This window comes from Echeneis naucrates, chromosome 15 (genome assembly GCF_900963305.1).
Source record: "Echeneis naucrates chromosome 15, fEcheNa1.1, whole genome shotgun sequence".
Classification (NCBI taxonomy): Eukaryota; Metazoa; Chordata; class Actinopteri; order Carangiformes; family Echeneidae; genus Echeneis; species Echeneis naucrates.
In genome coordinates, this window is record NC_042525.1 from 3215014 (window position 1) to 3227400 (window position 12387).

General features: G+C 45.7%; 3 protein-coding genes across 3 annotated transcripts; 1 reads left to right on the forward strand and 2 right to left on the reverse strand.

Annotated features, from left to right (window-relative positions):
• Positions 1–1321: 1321 nt before the first annotated feature.
• On the reverse strand, positions 1322–6129 carry nsmce4a (NSE4A component of SMC5/6 complex). The gene is made up of 11 exons (XM_029521434.1): positions 6053–6129; positions 5039–5267; positions 4855–4935; positions 3996–4126; positions 3320–3462; positions 2994–3093; positions 2804–2894; positions 2629–2723; positions 2490–2538; positions 2287–2372; positions 1322–2182 (listed from the first exon to the last, which is right to left on the reverse strand). The coding sequence occupies exons 2-11, from the start codon at positions 5244–5246 to the stop codon at positions 2123–2125; spliced, it is 1044 nt and encodes a 347-aa protein (XP_029377294.1). The 5' UTR covers positions 5247–5267; positions 6053–6129; the 3' UTR covers positions 1322–2122.
• A 426-nt stretch (positions 6130–6555) lies between these two features.
• On the forward strand, positions 6556–8689 carry LOC115055738 (coiled-coil domain-containing protein 177). Its single transcript, XM_029521747.1, has 3 exons — positions 6556–6636; positions 6770–6795; positions 7040–8689. Exon 3 carries the CDS (start codon positions 7082–7084, stop codon positions 8687–8689), a length of 1608 nt encoding a protein of 535 aa, XP_029377607.1. The 5' UTR covers positions 6556–6636; positions 6770–6795; positions 7040–7081.
• An 831-nt stretch (positions 8690–9520) lies between these two features.
• Positions 9521–11933, reverse strand: LOC115055523 (zinc transporter ZIP9). Its single transcript, XM_029521396.1, has 7 exons — positions 11730–11933; positions 11486–11591; positions 11155–11307; positions 10930–10980; positions 10596–10681; positions 10366–10500; positions 9521–10261 (listed from the first exon to the last, which is right to left on the reverse strand). The coding sequence occupies exons 1-7, from the start codon at positions 11823–11825 to the stop codon at positions 9986–9988; spliced, it is 903 nt and encodes a 300-aa protein (XP_029377256.1). The 5' UTR covers positions 11826–11933; the 3' UTR covers positions 9521–9985.
• Between the last annotated feature and the right edge of the window lie 454 nt (positions 11934–12387).

Genomic DNA, 12387 nt, shown 5'->3' on the forward strand with positions numbered 1-12387 from the left:
GGTGGACACGGGACGGGGGGCAGAGGTGGGGACAAGAACCAGAGGGGAGGAGAGGAAAGCAAACTGGAGCTGGGGGAGCCATGTCTGTTTTAGGGTAGTGGCATATGAGTGGATGTGTGTGTTTGTGTGGGAGGGGGGGCTGTGTCACCTGCTCTGACAGGCCAGCCAGTCAGCTGGAGGGGCAACAGATCTAAGGCAACACTGTCAACAAACAGGCACCCCCATATGGACAGGAGGACGAGGCGTCAGGCATTCTGGGGCCCGGAAAAGGCTGCAGACACCGCTCTGATATTCACCCCCACATGAAGCTGTGCTCCTCATCCTCATCCTGCCAGTGATTGACATGTAGCAGTTAGAACACACACACACAATCACCACAGACCTGCTGCAGCAACGACAAGACAAACCACACAAGTAGGCGCAGAATCTACAGATCTGAGATGTATTTTGGTTTTCCTGACATCATCACAGCTGAGACACAGAGAGAGCTTATCATCCCTATAAATAACACTGATCTGATCAGCTGTGACACACCAACATCCCTCCCAGTTTCCTTCTCAGCTGCCTCTGAGTAGCATGAGGATGTGCATTATCCCCCTTCCCTCCACCTGACTTAAGACTCAGCTCTTGACCCCCCCCCCCCCCCTTTGTTTACCTGGCTGCGTGAGATTCCAATGCAGCTCCCCATCTTGTATTCCATGTCCTCTTCTGGTGAAGTAACTCTGGCACTACATGGCTGGCAGAGCACCTTTCTGCAGAACTGCATCGTTATCAGTGAGACTCAGCATCGCTGAAGCAGGCGGATCTCTGCCGGAGCCACAGAGAGTGAGCACGCCTCTGTGTCTGTGTGAGCGTGAGCCTCACTGACTAATAAATGCTCTGCACTGCATTGCCTGTGGATTGCCTGTGACATACATTTTCAAACCATTGTTATATAAAAAAAAGGGGAAAAAAAAAAATCTACATTACATAAGAAATGCAAACTAATCAAATGTGAAGGGAGCTTAGACTCACAGCACTGCAGCCGGGTGAGTAGATCGATGCAATGCCACGGAGGGAGAAAAAGCTCAGCGAGAGAGAGAGAGAAATGGGAGGCAGCAGAAATGGGGCCTGTGTCTTTAAAAGACCCAGGAGAGCGCGAGGATGGTGGAACATCATCATGTCAAGAACACACGACACACAAGATACCAGCATGCCCATCCAACTCAATGTGATCAGTTCACTCAGACAAAACAGAGCTGAGGGGAAAATAACAATGAAATGAATCACAAGACGAAACTAAAGTGATTGCATGAATAAATAGATTTTAAACAGCTTTTTCTGAACACCCTCAATTTATTTGAAAGGAAAAAATATAAATAAACAAAACGGATGGCAATTTTTCTGCACAACTGCAAGAGATTAAACCTGAGCAATATAAACAGCAACTAGGGAGAAGATATAAAGACAAAAGTGTCTAGATACACATTCACAACCGGGCCACAGCTACTTAATGAGGCTCTCTTTTAAATATCTACCCATCACATAATACAGCTATACATCTGAACTGACTGGTTCATCCACAGAGGGAGCATTCCCCAGAGATCTGCAGTTATTATCTACACCACTCCCAGCTGACGGCAGGGTTCACTCCGAGCACACTGGACAGCTCAGCAGTCCATCACAAGGCTGACATGTAGGAATAAACAACCGTTCAAGCTCACATTCAAATCTGTGGTCCGTTTTTGTCATGAATAAGCCAAACTTTCTTTGGGAGGAAGGTGGCATTAGCTACATAATAAAACAACAGTCACTCTGTTTTTTAATAACAATTAAAGGACATTGGAATTATGAACAGTAAAATTTGTTGAGCCAAATCATTGTTTCTGCTAGTTACACCTTCAAGATGAATGAAAAACAGTAACAGCTTTCTCTTCTTAGATTTTTATTACTGAATCTTATTAAAAACATTAAAAAACAAAATAAAAAGAAAAAGTTAGTGTGCTCTCGAATTGGACATGGGGGGTTGTGTCAGTTTCTAGGAATTCAATTTTATTTTGTGATTTAGAAATTCTAATAAAAGAGCAACACACCTAAAAACTATCTGAGTTTCAGCTGAAGGGAGAGCGGCTGAGGCCTTCTTTCAGTCTGTGTCTGATGGCCGAATCAACGTTTCTGTGATGTTGAAAGCATCTTTGAGCTCCTGGGAAAGAATAGACAGTTACAAAAATACAAATATCAAACACATTAAAATATTTATAGCAGAGTCTTGTGCTGTTGCAAGGTTAAGAGTTGAAATTTGCTAACCCTCCACATCTTCGGGCTGATTGAGATGATGCATTGTTTACGGCTGCTTGGTCCTCCGGCTTCCACCTCTCCTTCCTCCACAGGTTCTGAAACAAACAAACAGACACACAAACAAAAAAAAAAAAACTCAACAATTCCCCTGGAGACGTTTCCTTCTTTATTTCACAGTTAGAATAACCCAGTTAAGCATCACAGCTTCTCACCTATACAAGGCAGTTTGGCTTTATCCAGATAAATCCGCGCCAAGCCGTCCTGAAACAAAGACAGAACTGTCAGACCTGCTAACAACCACCAGGGGGCAAAAGAACTCAACGTAAACACAACTCAGCAGAGGTGGCTCACCCTGATGAGAAAAGATGTGTGGAAAATGTTCTCTACTGTCCGGGAGAACGAGTTGGGGTCAATGACGAACTCATAATATGAAATCGGTGACGTTGCTGAAACAGAAACACGTTACCAAGTAAGAACTGTAGAATACTGAAACGATAAAGTCTTGTGGGGCCAAATTTAAACTCACGCTCATCTCCGTAATAACCCCTCAGGTATCCTAAAATCCTTTCCACCTCTTTCTCTGTTGCTTCTTGATGGGACTCTTCCATTTTTCTCAGCTGACAACATGAAAAAGATGCAGCAGATGTAATTGTGTCTTATTGTGTTCATTGTTTGCATGTCAACATCTGGACCTAAACATTATCTAGGTCAGCCACCTGAGTGGGCATTATCCTCTTAGCTTCCTTGCTGGGTGCTTTCCTTTGCCTTTCAATCCTTTGCTTTGGTGGAGGCGGCTCGGCGTGGAATGAGCCCATCCTGATCAAAACAAGGAAAAAAAATTACTCCTGAGGGAAGGACGAAGTAATTAGGATAAAAATAAAACCTGAAATAATACATCAGTTTTTGACTTTAAGCTTTGCATGCACTCACTTCTGTGATTCTTAACCCTGGAATTTAATTAGCAACAACATGTTTGTTGTTGAAACACCAAAGAAGACACCAAAATAATAAGCAGCTGTGTACAACACGTTGAAACACTCACATATAATGGAAGGAGGGTGCCGTCCTGAAACACCAGTCTGCCCTCCTGGCCAGTCTGTGCCAGGCGTCCTGTGGCAGATACCCATCAACGCCATTCTGCTCGTCATCGCCATCCTCGAGACGGTTTAGCCCCATGAAGGACAACTGTCAGAGAAGCAGAAACCCCTAAATATGATGTCCTGACGTATAAACAAACAAAAGCACTCTCTGATTACATATATATTATTATATTTTGACATGGTATTACTGCTGTCTTGTTTTTCGACACCAGTGAACAAAACTAGTCTTTAAAAATGTAGCATCTGGTTAAGGAAAATCTTCAGCTCAATTTATTATTGAGGAAATTAACATTTACATTGGTCTTAAATTTGGAAAACAAGGAGTAACACTGTTGATACACTGCTGCCATATTTTTTGTTCATAGCAAAACATAGTACAGTTTAAAGGTAGTAAGGAAAACAACATAAGCACTATAATAATACCAGTGAAGATCTTTTAAATCTCTTAAATTTTACAACAAACAACTGAGTTACAGCAATTACCATTAATTTGGAGATACCACAGCCACCTGATGAAAGTAAAAAGGCTCTGCTTTCGGCTGTTTTGCTCCTTTCCTATTTCAACTTTTAGCAGGATAAAACACATTTCACACACATGGACATAGTGCATATACTCACAAGATGCTCAGCAAAAGCAGTTGGGTCGAAAGCCGCACCCTCAGAAAACAGCTGGCTGGCTTTCTCCTTTCCCAGGTCTGTGGCTACAACCAGGAGTTGAGCGTCCAGAGCAGCTTCCCTCGCCTGCCGAACTGCCAGAGATCACAGAGAAATCAGGTCGGCCTATCTACAGAATCAGTAATGATATTTCATTCACATGTGGTTTGTTACTCTACACACAACATGTGAAGGAGCAACTTTAACAGGAAAATTAGAGTTGCTAATTGTAGTGCACCCAGAGGAAACACATGCTGCATCATTTACCACTTCACTGATTTTTATATTAACATCTTTGGTCAACATGTTCCTTTTGAGACTGAATAAGTGGAGGGGTTAGAGGCAAGAATTAGAATCTGTGAAAAACATAATCATCAGAAATGGGGATGACATGTACCCTGGTGGATATGCGACCATTGAGGAGAAGAAATGTCTCCAATGAGAGGCCTATTACATACAATATTACAGATTCCTAGTATAATACGGGTGAATTGAAGAGAAGTCTCTCGTTTATGGTACAAATGATGAATATGCATTCATGTTTTCTATGAAGATGCAGCACATATTGTGTTTTCATGTGTAATTCCTATTGCATGTAGATTTGATTGTGGTGAGCATATTGTGATACGTTTTCTGTTATGTTGTTGTAAGTTTTAACTATCAGTGCAATTCTTAAAAGATCTGTTTATGTTGTTGTGACTTGTATGTGCTGGTCATTCATCACCTGCAGCTCCCAGGGTGCTATTTCACATCCTCGTCACGTGCAGGTGTCAGAGAAGCTAAAGAAGGTCATGAGGTGAAATGTTGTTTACCTCACACTTACCATCTTTGAACAGCTTGTTTGCCTGCTCTAAAACTTCTGTGAGTTTGTTGTTGGAGGGACTCAGCATGTCTTCTCTGTTCTCTGAAGAAAAAAAACAAAACAAAACAAAACACGATTAGCACAAATATCATACTTATCAACAAACAACAACAACAACAACAACCTGTATGTGCATCATACTCACGCTGCACGGAGTTGATCAGGTCTCTGTACTTGCTCCGTATTTCCCTCCGGAGTCCCGGGTCGTTGTCGTCGTCCTGCAGGTCATTAGAGCCGATGGCAGAGTCCCCGCCGTCCCCATCAGTCTGCGGCTGGTCTCCCCTCCTGCGGCCGGAGCCGGAGCCGTTCTGCCGGGGAGCCTCCTCATCCCCGCCGCTCCTGGCTCTCTTCATCTTCGCTCAGGGAGAAACACGCTGAAGCCAAAATAAAGAGAGAGAGAGACTTTCAGTTGGTCGGTATTAAATGTATACAGACGCTGCAGCTTTTTCAACGAATAAAAAAAACCAAAAAACAGAATCCTGAATTCTGTCAGTTTGATGAACGTTGTTTTCCCGTTTTCAGCTTCAAAGTTTAGCAAAACACAGTACCAAAAAAAAACAAAAAAAAAAAACAAGATATATATCCCTACTCCGGCACCATTCCGAGTGGTATGTTTAATTAACGTGATTGCACAAATAGCACGGCAAGATAAACTGGATTTGGAGTGATTATTAGTAATTGTTATAGTCAGTTCTGGCTTAAATTGTCATGCCGAAGAGTTTCCAAACGAGCTGCTGGTTTTCAGCGTTAAGCTAACGCTACGTCCATTTGCAATAAAGTACAGCCTTGACGTCGGTAAAAAAAAAAAATCAATCACTGTACGGCTCATAGAAAAACTCCACAGCAGCAAGCACACAAAGGCAAAACAAACAACACAAAACACAAGGTCATGTTATTAAAATTTGATGCAAAAATCTGCCGGGAGGAGAGCTAACGCGAAAACGGAAGTACCGGAGGGTGTATCATCGCGTTTCTCGTCTTCTGCGTGCTCGGTCGGGGCTAACGCTAGCTGTTGTTAGCTAAAAAAAATCAGTTCTGAGTTCAGATCCGAGTTTTAAGCCTCTGACGATCACGTCCAAATGAAGGCCACTATAGCAGTCAACTGTCAGTCTGCTCCACCGAGTCTACCGACTTTTTGCTTTGAAAAACTTTAACGTACCTGCTCGACACTCTCACACAAGACCCGCCAGGATCTTAACGTCAATCCAAACGAAGTTGGTTCTACGTTGGTGAGGTTCCGCCAAGGAAATGGAAACCGAGAGTAAACAACGAAAACAATAACAATAACCATCATTCTAGGAAATACAAAATTATCGCCACACAAAATAAATAAAAGCATTTTGACTGGAATTCACCGGAACATTACATAATTTTTTAGATACCGACACAGAATTACAAAATGATTAGGTAAACATTCAATCGAAATCTTGTCTGGTGTGCACTTAAAATCCACAAATACCATAATCCATGAGTTTGTATTTTCTTTTTTTGTGTTTTTTTTGTTTAAAGCCACAAACGCTCACTTCCATACGAAGGTGGAACTAACTTCAGTGACGGTCGGCCTCCCTCGGACCTGGTGGGTGGGGCCGGCGGCGCGTTTCGGTCCCGTGCCAACGGAAGAGGGCGCGCTCGGGGCTGCTGGAAAGTTTGTGACGTCAGAAAGCCGCTCTTTGGCGCTGATTCGTCGTCTAGTTGTCATGGTGATAAGGAGCGTCCCGCCACGTCCAGCTGGTGTTGTCTGACGTAAGTTTAAACAGATTTAATTAAATGTTTTATACACTGTTTACAGATACACTCTTATATAGTTATTAAACAATATTTTTAAATTTTTTATTACATGATGAAAATATTTATCGTTTTTTTATTTTTTTTTTAGATTTCCTGTTTATTATAACCCAGACGGTACGTATTTATTTGTACTTTTTTATTCTTTGCAACGCGATAGTTGGAGGCCTGCATTAGTTCCGATGGTAAAATGAAGTTAGTTCATACAATTGAAATAAGCCTGTAGCATATAACTCAAAGTTGAGTCGCGTTGTGCGGATTCTGCTCAGGTTTGATTAAATCAATTTTATTAGTAAATGAATTTCTGAAGCGTTGCTTTCGCTGTCTCTTATCGGCAGCTTTAATCTTCTCCTGACCTCAGAGCTGCAGGAGCTTTGCCGGTGGTTTAACGGGCTTGTTTATCATGACCGAGCCGAAGTCCAGCCGGACCGGGGTCCGTCCGGACCCGAACAACTTTGACAGAGGTCCGGATGTGCTGACCGGCCCCCGGTGCCCGGAGTCCTGCGCACGGCTCGGTATCAAACCTGTCGAACTTCTGATCAAGTCGCTGAACGAGCTGATGGCTGAGCAGCAGGACTCGCCCTTCGAGGCGGTCAAAGTTATGCACGAATCCTACGAAAAGGAGAGAATGAAGCTTTTACAACTGTGCCGAGAGGAGAGGGAGAGGATTATCCAGGCGGGCCAGGACAGGTGGCCGGCTCCGGACGTCCCATATGCAGATCTGTGCCTGAAGGGGAAACCTGCCAGCAGGCCCTCCTGCTGTGCTGCAGGTAACAGAGACCCAGACAGGTGGACGGTCTGCAGCTTCAGCAGCTCCCCGGCTACTGACATGAAACTGGAGAGGCTCTCAGGTGAAATCGGGAAGGAGATGTGTGTCACGGTGTCACAGAGAGACCGCAAGATAGCTGCTCTCATGCTGGCGAAGCACCGGGAGGAGCAGGCCCGGCTGGAGCTCAGTCAGCAGGAGCAAGAGCAGCGAGAGGAGGCCCGCAAGCGAGAGGAGGCCCGGCGGGCTCATGCTGAGAGAGAGAGGAGGAGGAAACTGAAACACCGCGTGAAACGCTGGGATGAGGAGCTGGAGGCCCGCAGGAGGCTGAAGGAGCGGCAGGAGAACGAGAAAACAGGGCGACTCCAGCAGGAGGTTCTGCTGCAAGAAGACCGGTGCAGGAGGCTGAAAGAGGAGGTGGAGGCCCAACGCAGGGACAAGATAGACGCTGCACACAGAGAGGCAAAGGCCCACAAACAGTACCAGGAGAAGCTGCTGAGAGAGAAGCAGGAGGCGGAGGAGAGGGAGCGAGAGAAGGAGAGAGAGGTGGCTGTGCAGAAGGAGATGAAGGCCAGGAGGAGCAAGGTGCTGCTGGAGAAGAAGGAGAGGAGGAGGCTCCAGGAGGAAAACCACAAGGAGCTGCTCCGACACGTCCTGCTGAAGCAGAAGGTGGAGCAGCAGGTGGAGGAGGAGGCGGCTCGGATGAGGAGCAGCCTGGAGAAGAAGCTGCAGCGCTCCTCCGAGAAACGTGCCCAAGCCGAAGAGGCCCGGCTGAGGGAGCTGCGGGAGCGGGCGGCCCAGGAGGAGGAGCAGACCCAGAGGGCCCAGCTGAGGGCCAAGCTGCAGGGCGTCCAGAAGCTCACTCACAAACAGATCCTGGTCCAGCTCAGCCAGCGGCGGACGGAGCGGGCCGCCGCGCACGCCGCGACCCAGCGCAGGAGCAGAGCGCAGCAGGCGCACCAACGCAACGCACGCCGGCAGCTCTGCCACCAGAGACTCAGGGAGAGGATGCAGAGGGAGGAGGAGGCAGTCAGGAAGGTCAGAGAGAGCTACATCCTCATGAAGGAGTGGAGGAGGGAGAGGCTGCGGAGGCAGAGAGAGCAGATACAGGAGGAGGCGCACACTTTGGCTCGGGCCTCCTTTCACATGAGGGACAGAGTGAGACAGCAGACACACAGAAGGACCTTTGATCAGATGGCTCTGGAGGCTCAGCTGACTGCCTCCATGAGCCACATGAAACTGTGAACGACGTGATCTCCACCCATCCTGACCCTGAGGGGGTGGGGGTGACTCACAACATGCCACACATCTGCCTCAGAGTCATTTTCACATGGGCAGAGTATCCACAGAATCAGAGAATGAAGCTGTGCTCTGTAGTCACAGCAGTGCTTGAAGGCTGACATCAGTGTTTGGAGTTTGACAAAAGCAGCGGTGGAGTGCAGATAAGAGAGGTCAAGGCCGGGGGCGCTTTGGGGAGAATTTCTGGGAGTTGGAGACTCGCCAAGCTGCAGCTCTGTGCATGAGCTGGGAGGGAGTGAGAAGCCAAAGTACCACTTGATGTTTATCTAACCACAGTGTTGTCTTTTCCACAGGTTGAGTCTGGTGTAAACATATCACCCCATCTCAGTAGAAGCTTGTTATTTTGTAAATGAATCAAGATCAGATCGATGCAGAACGGACGTTTACTAGAATAAACTGTGAGTAGACTACAAATAGCTGTTACATCAGACATGAAGTGTTTTGGACCAAACGTAATGAAGCAAATTAAACTATTAGTGGTGTGATGATGTCTAACATATATGGCTGGTTCTGTATATTTTAGCATTTCTTTTAATTTAATAAACCATACCTTAAAATACAAAATGCTTTAATCTCAGAATTTGTTGAAGGTAGTTGATTGAGGGCACCGTGTTGTGTTGTGTTGTGTGGGAAATGAAAAACAGCCCAAAGCTAAGCAACAGAAATGAGCAGATATATTTTATTTCATATGAAATTCTGCATTTGCTTAAAAACAACCAGACGAGAATTATTAAAATTTAAAAAAAAAAAAAAAAAAAAAAAAAAAAAAAAAGGGACTTAAAATCTGTCAGAAGTTTGTGATTGAAGGTGCCCGCTGTCAGCGACCATGTTTCTGGCTTTGTCACTTGGAAAACAATTTACACTGAAACATTTCTCATCCTCCATTTTTGTTATTGGCATTATTGCACTTTAACAAACCAGAAGTTTCGACCACACAAACAAAAAGCGAATTATAGAGGCATGACCTCCATCTCTTTCAGTAAAAAAAAGAATCTTTTAGTTCCTGTAGATCCAGTTTCTTGGAATTCACTGTTGAGCGTGCCAGACTGCACTGAGGACAATATATCAGCTATCAAATTCTTTATTCCTCCTGCAAAGCTCTTTTGGTGCACGAACAAGCTAGACTAAGAGGAAGTTTCAGTGAAACCAAGGATAACTCTTCCAACAATTTTTTTTTTCGTCGCCATTTTTGTGCACTGAAGAGTCACACAGGTGCCTCTGCTCTGAACTGATGTTCCCATGTCAGTCGTCATGCAGCCCAAGAGCAAGGACCATGGGCAGCCCAACCCCAAGGATGAGAGTGAGGCTCTCCAAGAGCCCCAGGCGGTGCCGCTGGTGGCTCTTGGCCCCAGTGTGCTGCTGGAGGTCGGAGGATGGCTGGTCTGCGCTGCTGCTGCTGCTGCTGCTGCTGCTTACCTCAGGGAGAACGTGCACTGTGGCCACGTACAGGAAAGTCCCAGCTGAGAAAAGCATCCCCACACCTGTGGCACTGAGCTGGTTCTGAGACGAGCTGCCGGACTGCAGACACACACACACACAAACATGTCATATTAAAAAGAAAAACCCAAACCATAGACTAGAACTGTACTGTATTAGATATAATATCTGAGCTGCTCTCTTACTGCATGTAATATGAAGTAAGTGGTGATGGCAACGATGGGCGACGCGGCCGAAAAGGCCAGCAAGTGTCCCTGAATGTACTTATTGTCGAGGCCTGCGTGCATCAGAAAGGAGACCAAACCAAAAGCTGCAGGCGCCTAAAGGAGAGAAGAGAAACTTTAGCCCGCTGCAGTTTGTCTGGGAGCAGAGCTGCTGGATATTTCACTGAGGCCTTTTCCAATGGAAAACTCACCTTGTGCAGAATAACAGCCAGAAACACGATGACTTGCACCGTCACTTGATCCGTGGCCACAGCTGCGCCCAGAGCGAAGCCGTCAGCTGTATGAGAAGTGTGTTAATATACAGAACAATCCACCTATCCTGGGAATCTACTTTGGTGTGTCTGTGTTTTCTTTCCCCTTTGGCAAATTCGATCTGGATTAAACCCAGGAAATGAAAAAACAGGAAGAATGAAAGATGCCATTGGAGCCCATAAAAGCCTTAAGCCCTGAAGCCATCACATACAACTTGAGAACTTTGCTGAGAAAAGTCAATAATGTTTTCAGTAAATATTGACGTGTTAATACCTGCTGCATGAATAACCAGTCCTAAAGTGGCCGTGATGCCGACGCTGTTATCTGAAATGAGACACAGTGGCAGTGAAAAGGTTTAACACTTCAATTCTTCCATCCAAACTGGAGCAGTTAAAGTCCTGTGAACAACTTTAAAATGGAAGAAAAACGGTACACATTTCATAGAGAAGAAACTATTTCCCATTCTGATCGTAAATGTCAGTAACAACTTCAGCTTGCCACGCATGAAGATGTAGTTCCCCATCTGATCCACCACAAACATGAAGATGAACCCAAAGGTAAGAGCCACGCTGATGAAGAGGCGGGATTCGGGGCCTCCATCTGTGGAAGTTATGTTTCTCTCACTTCCATTCAGGCTGGAGGTGGAGGATGCTGCAGAGGGAGGATGAAGGACAGGAAGAGCTTTGGATCCCTCCAACATGAAAGAGGATTCATTTAAATGACAGAGCCACTTTGATCCTCCATCAGTGTTTTCAAAAGGCTTCAGTCAGACAGATGTAAATGTTGGAAGGTGGTCTGCCAGGAACACATCCAGCCTCCCCCCTCTCACCTCTCCATGACTCCAGCAGTAAGCCCACTCCCTCCGGGATGGTGATGGCCAGTGCGGTCCCACACAGCAGTCCGGCCCCCAGGATGGAGACAAACTGCAGGCTTTTCTGAGGAACCACGAGAGAACCGAGAACAGTTTGAATCCTGCTGTTGGCCGTATTACCCCCCCCCCCCCCCCCAAAAAAAAAAAAAAAAAAACTAAACTAAATAAACAAACAGCAGAGGACAAAGTTTGCTCCACTCACCTCGGACAGCCTGAACAACAGCGGCAGGAATCCGAGCAGAAAACAACCGACGAACATCGCGACGGATATAAAAGTAACAGCCAGCCCTCCGTCCATGGCCCCGGTGTCCCCTCAGCGGCTGCCCGGCCTCATCCTGCAGAGATCCGACGGTCCGACCTGACTGGTTCTACATGCTGGACCGAAGCGGAGAGCAGAGCCAGACTGTGTTTCCACGTCGCACCTTTCTCTCCCCTCCCTCCCTCCCAAGCAGCACCCAGTGTCGGTCTCTATGAACTGCATGCTCCCCTGGTCCTGCAGAGACTGCAGGGCAAGTTCATTCATATGGTGCATTTCAGAAACACATTAAATTCAATGTGCTGTTTAAAAAAAAATAAAAATAAAAAATAGAGCATACAGAGAGAGATAAAAACTGTGCTGAAACAAGGGAAGATCATGTTCAAACATAACTTATAGGGCATGCATACAAATCCTATAAAATAACTAAATGAAAATGATTAGAGGAATATGCAGCAGTCTGGATAAGTTAAAATACAGTGCAGGTGCATGAAAAAAGAAACGTTTCTTCATTTGGTGCAGATTTAACCTCCTGCTGCAGTTTGTTCCACTTCTTCGCAGCATAACATCTAAATGCTGCTTCTCCATAGCTGGACTGCAGCAG